The 14,887-nt window shown below is 40.7% G+C and overlaps 1 protein-coding gene across 4 annotated transcripts in view; it reads right to left on the bottom strand.

The window, feature by feature from the left end:
* The window catches only part of CLCN5 (chloride voltage-gated channel 5), a 1,034,303-nt gene that overhangs the window by 710,753 nt on the left and 308,663 nt on the right, over nucleotides 1-14,887 (bottom strand). For all 4 annotated transcript variants that reach the window (XM_044057498.1, XM_044057499.1, XM_044057500.1 and 1 more), the window contains one exon: nucleotides 3,540-3,694. In XM_044057498.1, coding sequence (XP_043913433.1) covers nucleotides 3,540-3,694 — 155 coding nt within the window. The remainder of the gene's footprint in view (nucleotides 1-3,539; nucleotides 3,695-14,887) is intronic.

Raw genomic sequence — 14,887 nt, 5'->3', positions numbered from 1 at the left:
CTGCAACATCAAAAGTGTGGTTTGGAGGGAATTGGGTATATTTTATGGAGGATACCACTGCTGTGGAACAGACTCCCCATCCACGTACAATAAAGTTCATTCCTGTCAATTTTCAACTGCAACTTAGATCTATGGATGGGAATCAGATAATGTACCCAATGACTGCCCTCTGCACTACTGGAAAGATGCAACTGTTAAATGCTTTAAAATCCTATGCATGGGGGCCCTCAAAATATCTATGGTATGACCCTGGTTAATTCTCCTTAGGTGTAATATACAACTACTGACAATGGGATGGGTAAGGCCAATGTGATAGGCTATTTTGAGCAAAAAAGGGAAAATGGCTAAGCTTAAAACTGTCCACAAAGGCAGCTAGCCTAACACTTACCTATGATAAACTAAACAATGACCTACATACTGAAAAATCAAATAATCCATATAAAACTAGGTCTCCCCAACAAGGAATATCCCTTTGCAATCTAAAGAAAAAAACAATGCCCTCAGATCTATTGCCAACTCCCTCCTATGCCTCTCCCCAGCTAGTAAATGTCAACTCCTCCTTTTTATAAAAATTGAAAAATGCTACAATACAATTGCAAAATTTGCAACCCATCATTGCCTAGTAAAACAAGTAAACTGGTTTTAATTCCCTATCTATCAAAAATGCAGTCAAAGTAACCTGGCCAAAGTATACCTCATCATCTAACCAAATGCCCAGCACTGAAGACAGTAATGCTGTGGTACTGCCCATCACCCAAACAAATGTCCAGCTCTGAAGACAGTAATGCTATGGTAACCTCCATCACCCAAACAAATTTCCTGCACGGAGGACAGTAAATGCTATGGTACTGCCCATGACCCAAACAAATGTCCAGCTCTGAAGACAGTAATGCTATGGTAACCTCCATCACACAAACAAATGTCTTGCACTGAAGACAGTAATGCTGTGGTACTGCCCATCACCAAAACAAATGTCCAGCTCTGAAGACGGTAATGCTATGATAACCTCCATCACACAAACAAATGTCCTGCACTGAGGACAGTAAATACGATGGTACTGCCCATCACTCAAACAAATGTCCAGCTCTGAATACAGTAATGCTACAGCACTCCCAGTCTAGAAATCTCAGGTCTAAGGACACATGATGTGCCCAAGTCAGTAGACTAATTACTAAATATGGTGAAGCAATGTATTCCTGATATGTATCCAAAATGATGGAATACTCTTCTACAAGAACTAAAACTCCTCATAAATCCAAAACACTAGGCTTCTGGCTAAATGTTGCTACAACTCCATCTGTAGTGTCCTTTTTGTCTTCTTGCATAACCAAAGCTTCTGGACTTTCAGAGGAAGACACAACAGCTTAGCCACACCTAGAGATCCTTACCAAACAATCTGCTATCTAATAGTGATGGCCTACACATTCTGTTTGCATCTGTCTGCTAATCTAATGGAAGTTATTATCTTAAGTTCTTATCATCATCACTGCTACAAGAAAAATAATTTCTAATCTATTTTTTCTGATTTAAATTTTTCTCTGAATACCAATTGTTGTACCTTGAATGCGATAGCTAACATTTGTAGCTCTGCTTTGTACTGTATGATGTCTTGTAATTTTTTGTGGAGCTTTTAAAACAGGCCTGGTGTGGCTCAAACTTCCAAGGTAAAAATGCTAATAAAAATAAATAAATAAAATACAGCAAATGCACCTTGCTTTTCAATATCAAGTAAAAGATAATCTTGTTGGCAAAACTTCTCAAAAGAGGACATTTCTGTCTTCTGTTTTAGACAACTCTGTTTACATTTTTGAAACCTGCTGCAAGGTTTTAATTTAATATTGCTCTCTGAGCCCACAATCACAAAGTGAAGTTTATTTTTGTGATTGCTTGTGTAGGTCTAGCTTGTTATGCAAACCGTATGTGCACAATGAATGACAATCTTGTATTTTCTTTAAGGTACAACTACATCAGTCTGGCATGCACATCAGAGCAAAAAACAGTAACAATCCCTTCCTTCTACCAAGCAGCATAAAGTGATCTTAAAAGGCAGATCTTAAGATTCAACCTAGAGGAAGGGGACTGGTGGGCAGCAGGGGCTGTATGAAGTCTGTGAAGCATCAGCAGAGTAAATGCATATGGTACAAAGCAGAACAGAGCTTAGCAGTGGGTTAACAGCAGCAAAGACAATATGGCATTCTAAAAACAGCAAAAAGCAACAAGTAAAGGTCCATAAAATATTCAGTTATGGCAGGAACTCCAAGGCATGAAATAAACTGTAGAAAACTCTACTTTATTCACAAAAGAGATACAAATGAAAACAGGTTTTAGCGCTTTCATCTCAGAGTGAGACTTCATCAGAAACAATGAACAAAACCAAAGTGACATTTATATATCAAGTACAATTAAGTAATCAGTGATATCATCCTGTCGTTCACTCAATTAAAACTTTTAAAAAAAATTAAAAAAAAAAAAAATATATGTATATTTATATAAGCCTGGTTCCAAAATAGAATGAAAAACTAACAAGTTTTAAATACATGTTAAAAATCAAACCACTTAATATGTTAACTTTCAAAAAACTCATAAAACTCAAGAAATATATAGTGCAATATATGTTTTTTGTAACCAAATAAAATAAAAAATAAGTAGATTACTTGTAATAAATATTCATGTGTATATTAAAGAATATTAAAATAAATAAACTTGCAAACTTGTTGTAAAATATAATTTATATTTAATAATATTTATTTATATATATGTTATATGTATATGTTAATAATGTATATTTTTACTTATTTTATATCATTTGCCCTTTCAATTAATATAGGCACTAAAGAGACATGGTCATTTATACCAGGTGGGAATGTGGATGCCAACCTATATTGCCAATGACTTTCTTTCTTTTTCAAGATTTTCTTCCAATCACCACCTCTGGGATCAATCTTAACCACTTCCAAAATACCAAAGAGAAATTTATCAAAGTTTATACACCCAATGCTATGTTTGTATAAAGCATTGGTACACTTTGAATTTTTTATGTCATTCAAGTGTTCGTATATTCTACATTTTAACATACGTTCAGTTTTGCCAACATAATAATGGTTGCAGGTGTTACACAAAGCTAAATAAACCACTCCTTTGGTGTTACAATTACCTTTCTTAAAATATACTCTACTTTTGACATAATTGTTCAACACTATACTCCGTTCTTGATTTATACATGAACAATAGTGACACATACCACATCTTTTAGTACCTTGTAAACCTGTACTAGGGACTAATTTATTTTCCAACAATTGTTTTATATTTTGCCCTACTTTATTTACAAACCTAGGTTGACTTCCCATTTTTTCATAAATTTCATCATTAGTTCTAAAAATATGGCATTCTGAAGAGCAGTAAAAATAATGCCAAATGTGGTTCAGCCATAAGTATTTTACAAATTCAATACCACACCATCTATCTTCACTGATTTTCAGTACCGACAGATATAATTCATAAATATTTAATTTTAGAGATGCAAAATAAAATACACTCACCTCTCTGTGCCGGTCTCTGTCTCTGGACTTCTCCCTCACCCAGTCTATTGTGTTAAAGTCTTCATAGGTGCCCACCCCTGGTACTGGCTCGTCCAGGAAATACATCATTTTGGGAGCACCATTCATCCTGCTGTTCCCATTGTAGGAGGTGTACCCTGTGTAAGACAGTAACAAGAGTAACTGAACACAATTCTGATTAGATAAACATGCAATAAAATAATGGTGGCAGTACATAATGATGCCTGTTATTACAGAAAATTTAATAACTATTTCACAAGTTTATCCATGTGTGAGACTTTCAGCTTAGTTTTCCAAACAGATTCACCACACCTAGTCATCATACCGGTCAGCTATTTACCTTGAATTTCCCATGCACTGTGAAGGTGCTTAACGGCTCCAAGTTTACCTCCTGTGGGTTACGGCTGGCTCTGATGGACTCAACCATATTTCCTTAGAAAATAAGCTACCTTCCATTCTTTATGAACATTAAATTCAGCATGTTACTTAAAACTGACAAGTTGCCACAACTGCCCTAGTACTCAAAAATGTTTCTGAAACTGTCAAAATGATGCCTAGTTTAATTACCGTGTGGCATAGAGGAATGAAGCCCTGACTGTGACCCAGATGACCTCTGTTACGTCAGTGGCTTGGCTTCACAGGTAATGGGTTAGGAAAAATGGGAGTGAGTGGCCACTGCTGGCTCATCCTTCCTGATGGGGGGAGGGGGGTCATGACACAATGACACAGCTCTGGCTCACCACTTGGGTGATACCTAGATTAACACCCATGGAGTACAAGACTGCTGAGAACTTGCAAACCTGGACAGGCCAAGCAACCCTGGATAAGATTGTTTTGATACAACTACCACTAAAGGTGGGGATAATATAACACCACTGAACCATGAATGTCAACTGAAGAACACACATGATATTTTGTTTGTAGGAGAAGGAAGATTGTGAGACAGCATGCTGCTGTGACTTGTGGAAGCAGCAGAAGTCATCAAACATTATTCTGCATGACCTGTGCTTAATCAAAAGAGAGACCTCCCAGACAAGTCCTCATATTCAGATGGCAACCTATGAACATTTGTGTTTGTAAAAGCACAAACTGGTACAATGCAGGATTCAGTACACTTCCCAAGAACCAGTATAAGAGCAGGAAGTGTTTCTTTGCTTGTACTAGAGACTCGACTGTTGTAGATGCCAGGAGTCAGTCATCAAGGTATGGAAAAACTTGATTGCTTTCTACCTGAGATAACCTGCCATGGCATATGGCAAACACCCTGACGGCTTTAATAAGACCAATGAAAAGGCACTAAATGGACATCCATTAGCTCCTACCACACAGCACAGAAATCTCCTTGAGGCTGGCACTATTTTTTATGTAAGTAGTTAACTTGGAGATCCAAAGAGAGACAGCATAACCTATCTCCTTTATTTGAGCACTCAAGGACTGACTGCTGTATGAATATCCAGAATTAGTTTTTTTTCTGACGAAGATTCAAGATACAGATCCAGTTTGGGCCCAAAGCCCTTTGTCTTTTTGGGAACTAAAAAGGATCTTGAATAAACCTCAGAGCCTCTCAGGGTCTACTGGGATTCATGGGTAACTCTTTTCTCTAAGATGTTTGCTTGTTACTGGAAAAGTAGGATGTCTAGTAGGAATAGGAGGCTGGTGGAAGAAATAAAAGGTGTATTGTATTGTCTCTGTATGTTATCTATTCATCCAACATGTTGACCTGCCATAATGTGAAGACACCAGGACAGACACTACCACCCCACCACCCACCAACTACCTCCAGGGTTGGACAGTGAGGCAAGTCTTCAGCAATGCACTCGGGAAGGGAAACTATAGAAACCCTTATACTGTAGACGACTTCTGTCTGTCAAGTGGCTTCCACTTGGATATCTAGCATAACCCCACTGATTTCTTGAGCCATAAATTCCTAGAAATTCACTGATTGCAGGAATGGTAGACTTCGCACTAACATATGCACGTGTGTTTCCTCCTTGCTCGTTTATGCAGCTTTTACTTAACTTGTGATCCAAACAATACGGAGCCATCGTATGGGGCTATTAGCAAATGATGCACTGAAGTTAGTCAGAACTGAACAATGCCTACGTGAGGTGTGATGTCTGATAGATATGCCTGTTCTGGCCACATCTGGTAATTCATCTGCTGCATTATGTAGAAATGGCATGAAAAGCAAAGGCACTGTTTAAGGCTGACACAGGAAATCAGCTTACACTGCAGTGTCCTGTGGAGCAACTTGTTCAATGTTTCTATACTTTTTTCTGCTGAAAGCTCACCATGAGCTTTAGGTAATTTAAGGCCAATACAGGCACAATTGCTGAAGCACAAATGCGCTTCTCAAAGTGATCCATGGCCTGAGACTATTTGTTGGAGGGGGTGAATCACTGCCCTCTTCTCAAAAAGCTTTAACAGCTGCATCTACAACAGTTAAGATTGTCTAAGTTCTTGGAAGGCTCAAAGATCTTGTCTGGTTCTCCTTGAAATGCCACACCTACTGCAGTACTAAAGAAATAATTTGGTGTACTGAGGGAACTAACCAACAGGTGGATGGGACAGAAATCAAAGCCTACAGCAGAATTTCCTCTTTGAAAGAGACTAAGTCAGAAAGCCAAGAAACCCTCTGACACAAGTTTTAGGATCTCTGCAATCCTTTGATCATCAGGAGGGGAATAAGGGAAGGACTCTCCCCCATCCAAATCAGAATATAGCATATGAGACAATGTAGGGGAGTTCAAATGCTTCCTCTGCCACTATTTTCCTGGGTAAGCTCAAGAAGGACTAATTGAATGCATGGAAGAGGACTCCAGATACTGTTCTCTGTCTGCAGCAGCTTCTTGTTTCCCTGCCTCTTTTTGGTAGAACAGGACAGAAGTCAAACTTCTCACTGATGGATGACACTGGGAGGTACCAACCCAGTTGCTAGCTCTGACATGGTTCTGTATCGATTCTCATCTACTGGCTGTCAAGGCTGAGGAACCTGACACCATAGGTGACAATGGGTCTGGAGGCCTCAATACTAAAGATTTTGGTAGCAAAGACATGCATAGGACCCCTGGTGCTGAGATAGGCATAAATGTGGAAGAAGGCTTCAGTGCTGAGGCCTCAAATGATGATGAGTCAGACACAGACAGCAGCACCAAAGGCGTCAGCACCAAAATCAGTGCCAGCCAGTCTGCATTAAGGACTCTGCACTTTGTATCGGTGGGTAATGATCTGTACTGAAATCACCAATGCAAACGGTCCGTGTCAGTAACAGCTGAAGACCAGGCAGATGGCAGAGCAGCAGGTGCCAAATCTAGTTCTAAGGTAGGAAAATCAATAGTAGTCGAAATAGGACTTTCTCTTGTTGCCTTTGAAACTTAGAGGGAAGAAGGGCATCCAGTTCAGTTTGAGCAGTTCCCTCACTCTCCTCTCCTAAACTACTTTTAATGAGGGGCTGCAGAAAGACTCCGAGGAACTAAAAAAGGCTGCAGAAGCCAACAGAATGGTGGAGAGACAAGGTTCTTGTTTGCACTGCCAGTGACTGGAGTTCATGAATAGACTTGGTGGAGTGGAGGGAATAGGATGAATCCACTGATGGCCAGCTCTCCTAATCCTAGGGGAGGGCAAGGAGAAATCCCATGGCTGTGTGACTGCTGGTGGAGACTAGGAGTCTCTTAGCATAACACTAGGAGGCAGTGACATGTCCCGACATCATTGCACTAGCCACCTCCACAGCCACTGCAGAATGATTCCTAGGCTCCATAGTCATCACTCTCCATTGGATCCCTTGCTCTCCAGACCTAACAATGAATACCATTGAGGTTGACTTCCTGAAGTGTCGGGGTCCCATCCCATGAAGGTTCACGTGTGGAGTACCTGGCTAGGAATCACTGAGGAATTCGGGAATGGGACAACACAGATGCCAAAAAGAAGAGCGTGAAGCTGACAGGGATCAGAGGGGAAAGATAAAAGAAAAGGAAAAAGAAGCTACAGAACAAGTATAAACCTCAGGTACCAAGATAGCCATCTTACAAGAAAAACTGCCAATTCCCTGCCTGAGGGGCTCTGGCACAACAGATACTTCCAAATGAAATATGTCATTATTGGATACTGGTAGTCACTGTAACAGTAAAATTACTTAATACAGGTAAAAAAAATAAGCTACACAAGTTTATTCAAAATTTAGTGCAGTTATTTTTACATTATTCTTGTGAATTTAAATCATAAGCAGGCCATAGTTAAAGTGACAAGTAATTCATACACAATACTGACCAAGAGCTCATCTAAAGTGAAAATAACAGGAAACATTTACAATCTGACCCACCTAAAGCAGGACATACTTTTTAACGCAACAACTAGGATCCAAAATGGAAAATGCAAGTCCAACTGTTAACTTTGTAGCAAAAAACAAACGTAGTAAAACAGACACAATTTATTCTAGCGCTTCGGTGTCACCACCTTCAAGGAATAAAAAAACTACATAAAACAAACTCCTTTTATACTTGATTATAAATTACAATCAAATGTGTTCCAAATTTAAAGCAAACATCTCCAACTCAATTCATTATTCAAACCTTTAGGAAAGTACAGTTGTGCACACCTACCACAAATGTAGATGTTAGAGTGTCTTCACTGTTGCAGTCATAACTGTAGGGTGTTCCTGCCGGCAGGCAGCCCGAGGTCGGCCAGAATTCTGAAGTCTGGGTCCGGCGTCGGCTGTACCAGCAAGTACCCTGACGTCAGAATGTAGAGGTATAAAGCTGACAGCCGACGCCATCTTCTCCAGCCTTTCTTGCCCCAGATGTCAGAAGCCCCCAAAAAAAACAATAGGTGTATAAAAGGAAAACACAAATACACCACAAAAGAAGTGGAAGAGAGAACAAACAAGAATAAGAGGGGATTGGTGGGAGGGAAACACCGACTGCAACAGTGAAGACACTCGAACATCTACATTTATGGTAGGTGTACACAACTGTACTATGTTCTTCGTGTTTCACTGTTGCAGTCATAACTGTAGGGTAGAATCCCAAAGCTGTGAATGAGGGAGGAGGTTATGCAGAAGAAGGGGCAGCTAGAAGACCCTGCAAATCAGCAGAGGCAAAGCCTGCCCTAGACTTAGAATACAGAGGGAGATTATAGTGCTTAGAAAAAGTATGCACTGAACTCCAAGTGGCAGCTTCCAAAATGTCCTTGGTAGGAACTCCTCTGAGAAAAGCTGCTGAAGTGGCAGCTGCTCTAGTAGAATGACTTCTAACAGTACCTGGAATCTGTTTCCCATAGTGAGAGTAGCAAAACCTTATTCCATGAGCAATCCATTTGGAAATAGTTTGTTTAGAAATAGCCTTACCTAGAGAACTGGAGGCATAAGAGATAAGCAATTGATCAGATTTTCTGAAATCTTTAGTTTTGTCCAGGTAAAATCGTAGTTGTCTGTGTACGTCCAATGAATGTACGATCCTTTCCCCTTTATTTTGAGGATTAGGAAAGAAGGTAGGAAGGTGAATAGTCTGATTTAGAGCCACTTTCGAAATCACCTTAGGCATAAATGTGGGATTGGTCCTCAAGGAAACTCTGTCTTGGTGGAAGATAATATATGGTTCCACAGCCATGAGAGCTTGCAACTCTGAAACCCTTCTGGCAGAAGTCAGTGCTAACAAAATAGCTGTCTTCCAGGATAAGAACTTGATATCCGAAGCAGCAGCAGGCTCGAAAGGAGGCAAAGTAAGTTTCTCCAAGACATAGTTAAGATCCCAAACAGGGACAGGAGGAGTTCTGGGAGGTCTTAAATTCTTAGCCTCTCTCAAAAATTGTCTCACCAGCTGGTGAGAAAAAATGGGAGGATCAGTGTTGAAATGAGCCGAGATAGCAGAAGCATGGATTTTGATGGAAGAAAAGGAGAGGCCTTTAAGCAAAAGGTCTGAGAGGTAAAGTAAAATGGAGGAAATATCAGGCAAAAGAGGGTCTGAACCTCGGTCCTGCATCCAAATACAAAATCTTTTCCATTTAGAAGCATAAGATTTTCTAGTGCTAGGCCGCCTAGCTTCTAAAAGAACATCCAAAACTTGTTTGGGAAGAGCAGAAGGAATCAAAGGCCCTTGAAGAGCCAAGCTGCCAGGCATAGAGTCTTGATTTGAGAATGTAGCATCTGACCCTGATGCTGGGACAGAAGAGAAGGGATCAGAGGTAGAATCCAAGGGGGTTCCAAGAATAGGTGTTTTAAAGTTGGATACCAAAACTGCCGAGGCCAATTTGGAGCTATCAGAATGATAATCCTGGGTTTGTCCCGTTTTATTTTCAGTAACACCCGAGGCAGAAGAGGAAGAGGAGGGAAGGCATATCCCGAAAGATTCCTCCAGCTGAATGACAGGGCATCCACTTTCCAAGCTGTTTTGTGGAAGGACCTGGTGCAAGAGAGAGGCAACTGATGATTGAGATGTGATGCAAACATATCTATCTGAGGACAACCCCAAACTGCAGTAATCTTGCTGAATAAGCTGGGGTCCAGCATCCATTCGTGAGGATCCGAAAGGTTTCTGCTTAGGCTGTCTGCTAAGAGATTCTGTTTTCCTGGAATGAATTGAGCTTGAAGATGCAGATTTAGATTTAGAGCCGTGTCCCATAAATCCATGGCTAGTCTGCAACGGGGGTAAGAGTGAGAGCCCCCTTGCTTGTTTATGTACCACATGACTGTGGTATTGTCTGTACGAATCAGAAGAGGCCCTGGATTCAAAAGATTCTGGAAGGCTAGAAGAGCATTTTGGACTGCCAACATTTCCTTCAAGTTGATGTGCCAGAGAAGATGCTTCTTTGTCCAAGAGCCCTGCTGGCAAATATCTAGAAAATGAGCTCCCCAAGCATAATCCGAAGCATCCGTGGTTATGATCTGAGAAGGTTGAGGCAGACGAAAGGGATTCCCTTCGTTTAAAGCACAAGCCCTGGACCACCAAAGGAACTCCTTTTGGAGGCAGGGAATCAGTGGAATCATTGTGTCCAGACTGTGGTAATGCTGTGACCATACACTCTTTAGGTACCATTGAAGTTTTCTCATATGAAGCCTTGCATTTGGAATCAACAGGATGCAAGAAGCCATGTAGCCCAATGTCTGCAGGAATTTCCTTGCAGTGAGCTGAGTTAAAGTAGCCAAGGTTTTGAAAATCGAGGTCAGCTGTAATTGTTTTTCTGGAGTGAGGAAGGCCCTTTGCAAGCTTGTGTTTAGAAGAGCTCCCAAAAAGATCATTTGCTGAGAGGGGATCAAATGTGACTTTTTTATGTTCACTGAAAATCCCAGTACAAAGAGAAGACGTTGAACAAAAAGCAGATGCTGAAGTAAAAGGTCTTTGCTGTCCGCCTGAATAAGGCAGTTGCCCAGATAGGGGTAAATTTGAATCCCTTGGAGTCTGCAATAAGCTACTACTGGAGCCAGGCACTTGGTAAAGACTCTGGGCGCAGTAGATAAGCCAAAGGGCAGTACAGAGAATTGAAAGTGCCTCGAACCTGCCTTGAATCTGAGGAATTTTCTGCGTTCCGGCCTGATGGGAATGTGTAAGTAGGCTTCCTTTAAGTCCAATGTCACCATCCAAGCATCCTGGGAGAGCATTGGAAGAAGTTGTTGTAGAGAAAGCATCTTGAATTTTGGAATTTCCAGAAAGGTGTTTAATACTGAAAGGTCCAGAATAGGTCTCCATGAGTTTTGTTTTGATCTGGCCAACCGATAGACCTTGGGAGAGTATGAAAGTGGAATTTGTAACCTCTTAAAATCACGTCTAAAACCCATTTGTCTTGGGTAATGTGAGTCCAATTTTGGTAGAAAAGAGAAAGTTTTCCTCCGAGAGGGGCTTCCAGGCAAGGAGGACCTGTAGCCCAGCAGAGAGAGTCATTGGGCCTGCTTCCTTTGTGATTGAGATCTGTCTTCTCCCCTTCTGGGTGATGAAGCAGTCCATTGTCTGGACCTGTAAGAGGCCTGAGCCTGAGCCCGACCTCTGGATCATCTATATCTTCCCCTTTGAGGCCTGTCAGACGTGGGAAAGGACCAATTTTTGGAGGGCCAATTTCTAGAAAACCTAGGGGGCTGAACTTGTAAGAAATCTTTAACAGTCTGCATAGATTTCGCTTTATCCTCCATCTTTTTAATAACCTCCTCAGCTTTAGATCCAAACAAAACATCATGCTGAACAGGGGCATCTAACAATTTAGCCTTAACTTGCTCAGGTAAATTCTGCTCTCGAAGCCAAGCATGTCTCCTGATAACAGTACCAGAAGCTGCGGCCCTACAAGAAGCCTCCAAGGCATCAAAACCACAATGTAAACTATGTTTGCTAACTTGTTCAGTTGCATGCAGTACATCCTGTAATTCCTTGTCCTCTGCACATGCAGGAAAGGAAGAAAGTTTTTGTTTTAAAACAGACAAAAGAAATTGCTGATACTTGAACATATGAAACTGGCAATTTAAAGCTCTAATAGAAAGAGTAGCAGAAGTATACACCTTTTTGCCCCATCTGTCCAAGGCCCGAGAATCCTTTTCAGAGGGATTAGGATTTTTAGATGAAGCGGCCTTAGCAGCCTTGGAACCCTGAGAAATAGTTTCAGGATCTGCAGAAGGGTTCTTGAACAAAAATTGATGGGAATCAGGAACTCTGTAAAATCTATCCGGCTTAGAAGGAGCAGGCGGAAAGGAATCAGGATTCAGGTTAGCTTCAGAGAAAGCATCATCCACAATATCAAGAACAGGAGGAATAGCCAAAGGTCTGTGTTGTGGGAGAAGGAGAAACTCCCTAAGTCTCTTCTTGGAAGCGGAATAATCCTGACCTTCCCAATGAAAATGCTCCCTCATCTCATGCAAGGTTTCCCCAAAAGAAAAATCTTCAGGGGGAGAAGCAGAGGGAATAGAGTCCTCTGCATCAGAATCCTCATAAGGAGGAAAAGAATAATCCTGGTCAGAGGAAGAGACTGAAGACACAGAAGCCTGATCAGAGGAATTATAAGGAATATCCTGTCTAGGCCTTTTTTCAGGAGGGTGAGAACCCCTAATCATAGTAAGCAAATCTTCAGCCATCCTTAATAATTGCTTCTGGGTCTTGGGAGCTGAATCCGAAGAAGCTTGAGCAGAAACCCTTGGCTTAACAGGAGTCTTTGATTTTGCCTTTGTCTTTGTAGAAATAGTGATATGAGAAGGCCTGAAAACCCCTTCAGAAGCCGGTACCTGCACAGCAGTTCCGGACCCATCTGAAGGAGCGATGTCCGAAGGTCCTGCAGCAGATAAAATACTGGGCCTAGTTGGCTCCCCATGGGAGTCCGTGTCGGCCATCGGTTCCGAAGTGGCTGACGACAGGGGCTGCAAAAGCGCCTCACTGACGACAGCCGAACCCGAAGCTGGCTCCGGCTGCAAAGTATCCTGTTTGGACCTCGGAGGCCTATCCTTGTCCTTGCGTTTTTTGTGAATTCCGGTTGTCGGTAAAGTATCCGACGACATCCTATAATTGAACCGTCTACCGAAATAATTCAAGGCCCAATCATACCTACGCTTAATCGTACGAGAATTAAACCTGGCACAAAACCGACAGCAAGAAACGTCGTGGTCAGGGCCCAAGCAAGGAAGACAGTAAGAGTGGAAATCTTTATGAGGTATTTGTTTTCCACACGTTATACAATTATTAACTTTTTCTGACATCGGAGGAAGAAGAAAAAAGTTTCCCCAACGGGGTACTTAGCTTGAGAAGAGAAGAAAAAAGTCTTCGGACCGACGACAAGCAAACCACGCTGCCCAGAATCCGCCAACCAACAACTTGCGAGCTGCTTTCCACCGCACGGCAAGAAAGACTGGAGAAGATGGCGTCGGCTGTCAGCTTTATACCTCTACGTTCTGACGTCAGGGTACAGCCGACACCGGACCCAGACTTTGGAATTCTGGCCGACCTCGGGCTGCCTGCCGGCAGGAACACCCTACAGTTATGACTACAACAGTGAACAACGAAGAACATCCAAGGTTTTATATTTTAAAATATATGCACTTTCCTTACATAATAACTTCTGTTTTAATATATTTTCATTTAAAATTTAACGATGTAATATGTATGTATTGTCAGTCATATTATTTAGAAGCTTAAAAGTATTTAAAATATTTAAAAGTATTTATAATTACTTAATAAATAGAAAAAAAAATGTTTAAATTATTTAAAGGTATAAATATAGTAAATATAATAAAAATAATAACATAATATTGAAGGGTAGAATATGGCTTAAACATTTATTGCCATAAGTCAGTTACTATTTATTTACAAAACATATTACATCGTATATAACAAAATATGTTAAAAGGACTTAGTGGGGATCCTATTATTCAACTGTTTAGTAGTTTTGGATTTTTAATAATTCTTTATTAACTGAAACTTATAATAACACTAACAGTTTGAGTATAAATAATTGGATTAAATTTTATTTATTAGTTATGAATTAGATAGAATAGTTTTTTAATACTGAGTTACCTTTAAAAATAACTAATTGGAAGCGTATGTAATTAGCATCAGATTACCCTGATTACCAGGGAGTATTTAAATCCTAACTGACCAAAAAGTCAGCGTTTTGTCTGATGAAGTTCAGATACACATCTGAACGAAAAACGCGTGGTTGCGTTTAACACTACTCTTTCAGTGAGTTGTTTGTGAGCTGTGGGACACTTCGCTGTGGTGAAGTTTATGTTAAACAATTTTTTTTATCCTGACTGGGTTCGTGATTCGTGGTAAACTTTGGCTACAACAACGGTCTTGTGCGGACAGCCGTTAATGGTTTTATACTTGGCGGACTAAGCCGCACTTGGTCACGGCAGTTGGAAGAGGACTACACCGTACTCCGTTACGGCAGCTGTAACATTTCTACCAGGGCTGGCCATCCTGGAGGATTATCTGCATGCGAATCAACCCTTAACAGGTTTTTTTGGCAACCACAGAACTGACATCTAAGTGCCAGTAGGTTCGCATTGGAGCATATAACGGATGGACATTTTTCAACTTCTTTAACCACACGAGAACCCAGGTCTGGTTTTTTACTTTTTGTATTTTATGAACTCTGCGTTGCCTGTGTCAACTAATAGGATATAACTTACAAAGCACGGACAGCACATGGACTGAATTTTCTTTTGGCTTGTATATTACTTGGAAACTTTGTGTACTTAATAAACTTCGTGAGTTTTACGCAAGGGTTTTTCATTCTCAAAGGTATAGCAGTCAGTATTTGTGAAAGTAAAAATCAACATATTTTTAATAAAACTTAATTTAAATAAAAAAGTAATTTCAAAAAAAGACAAAGATTGGCATACATGGCGGCAAAAGCTGCCCCCA

This window comes from Protopterus annectens, chromosome 15.part0 (assembly GCF_019279795.1).
Source record: "Protopterus annectens isolate FY-2018-M chromosome 15.part0, PAN1.0, whole genome shotgun sequence".
Lineage (NCBI taxonomy): Eukaryota > Metazoa > Chordata > Ceratodontiformes > Protopteridae > Protopterus > Protopterus annectens.
This window is presented reverse-complemented; position numbering and strand designations above follow the sequence as displayed.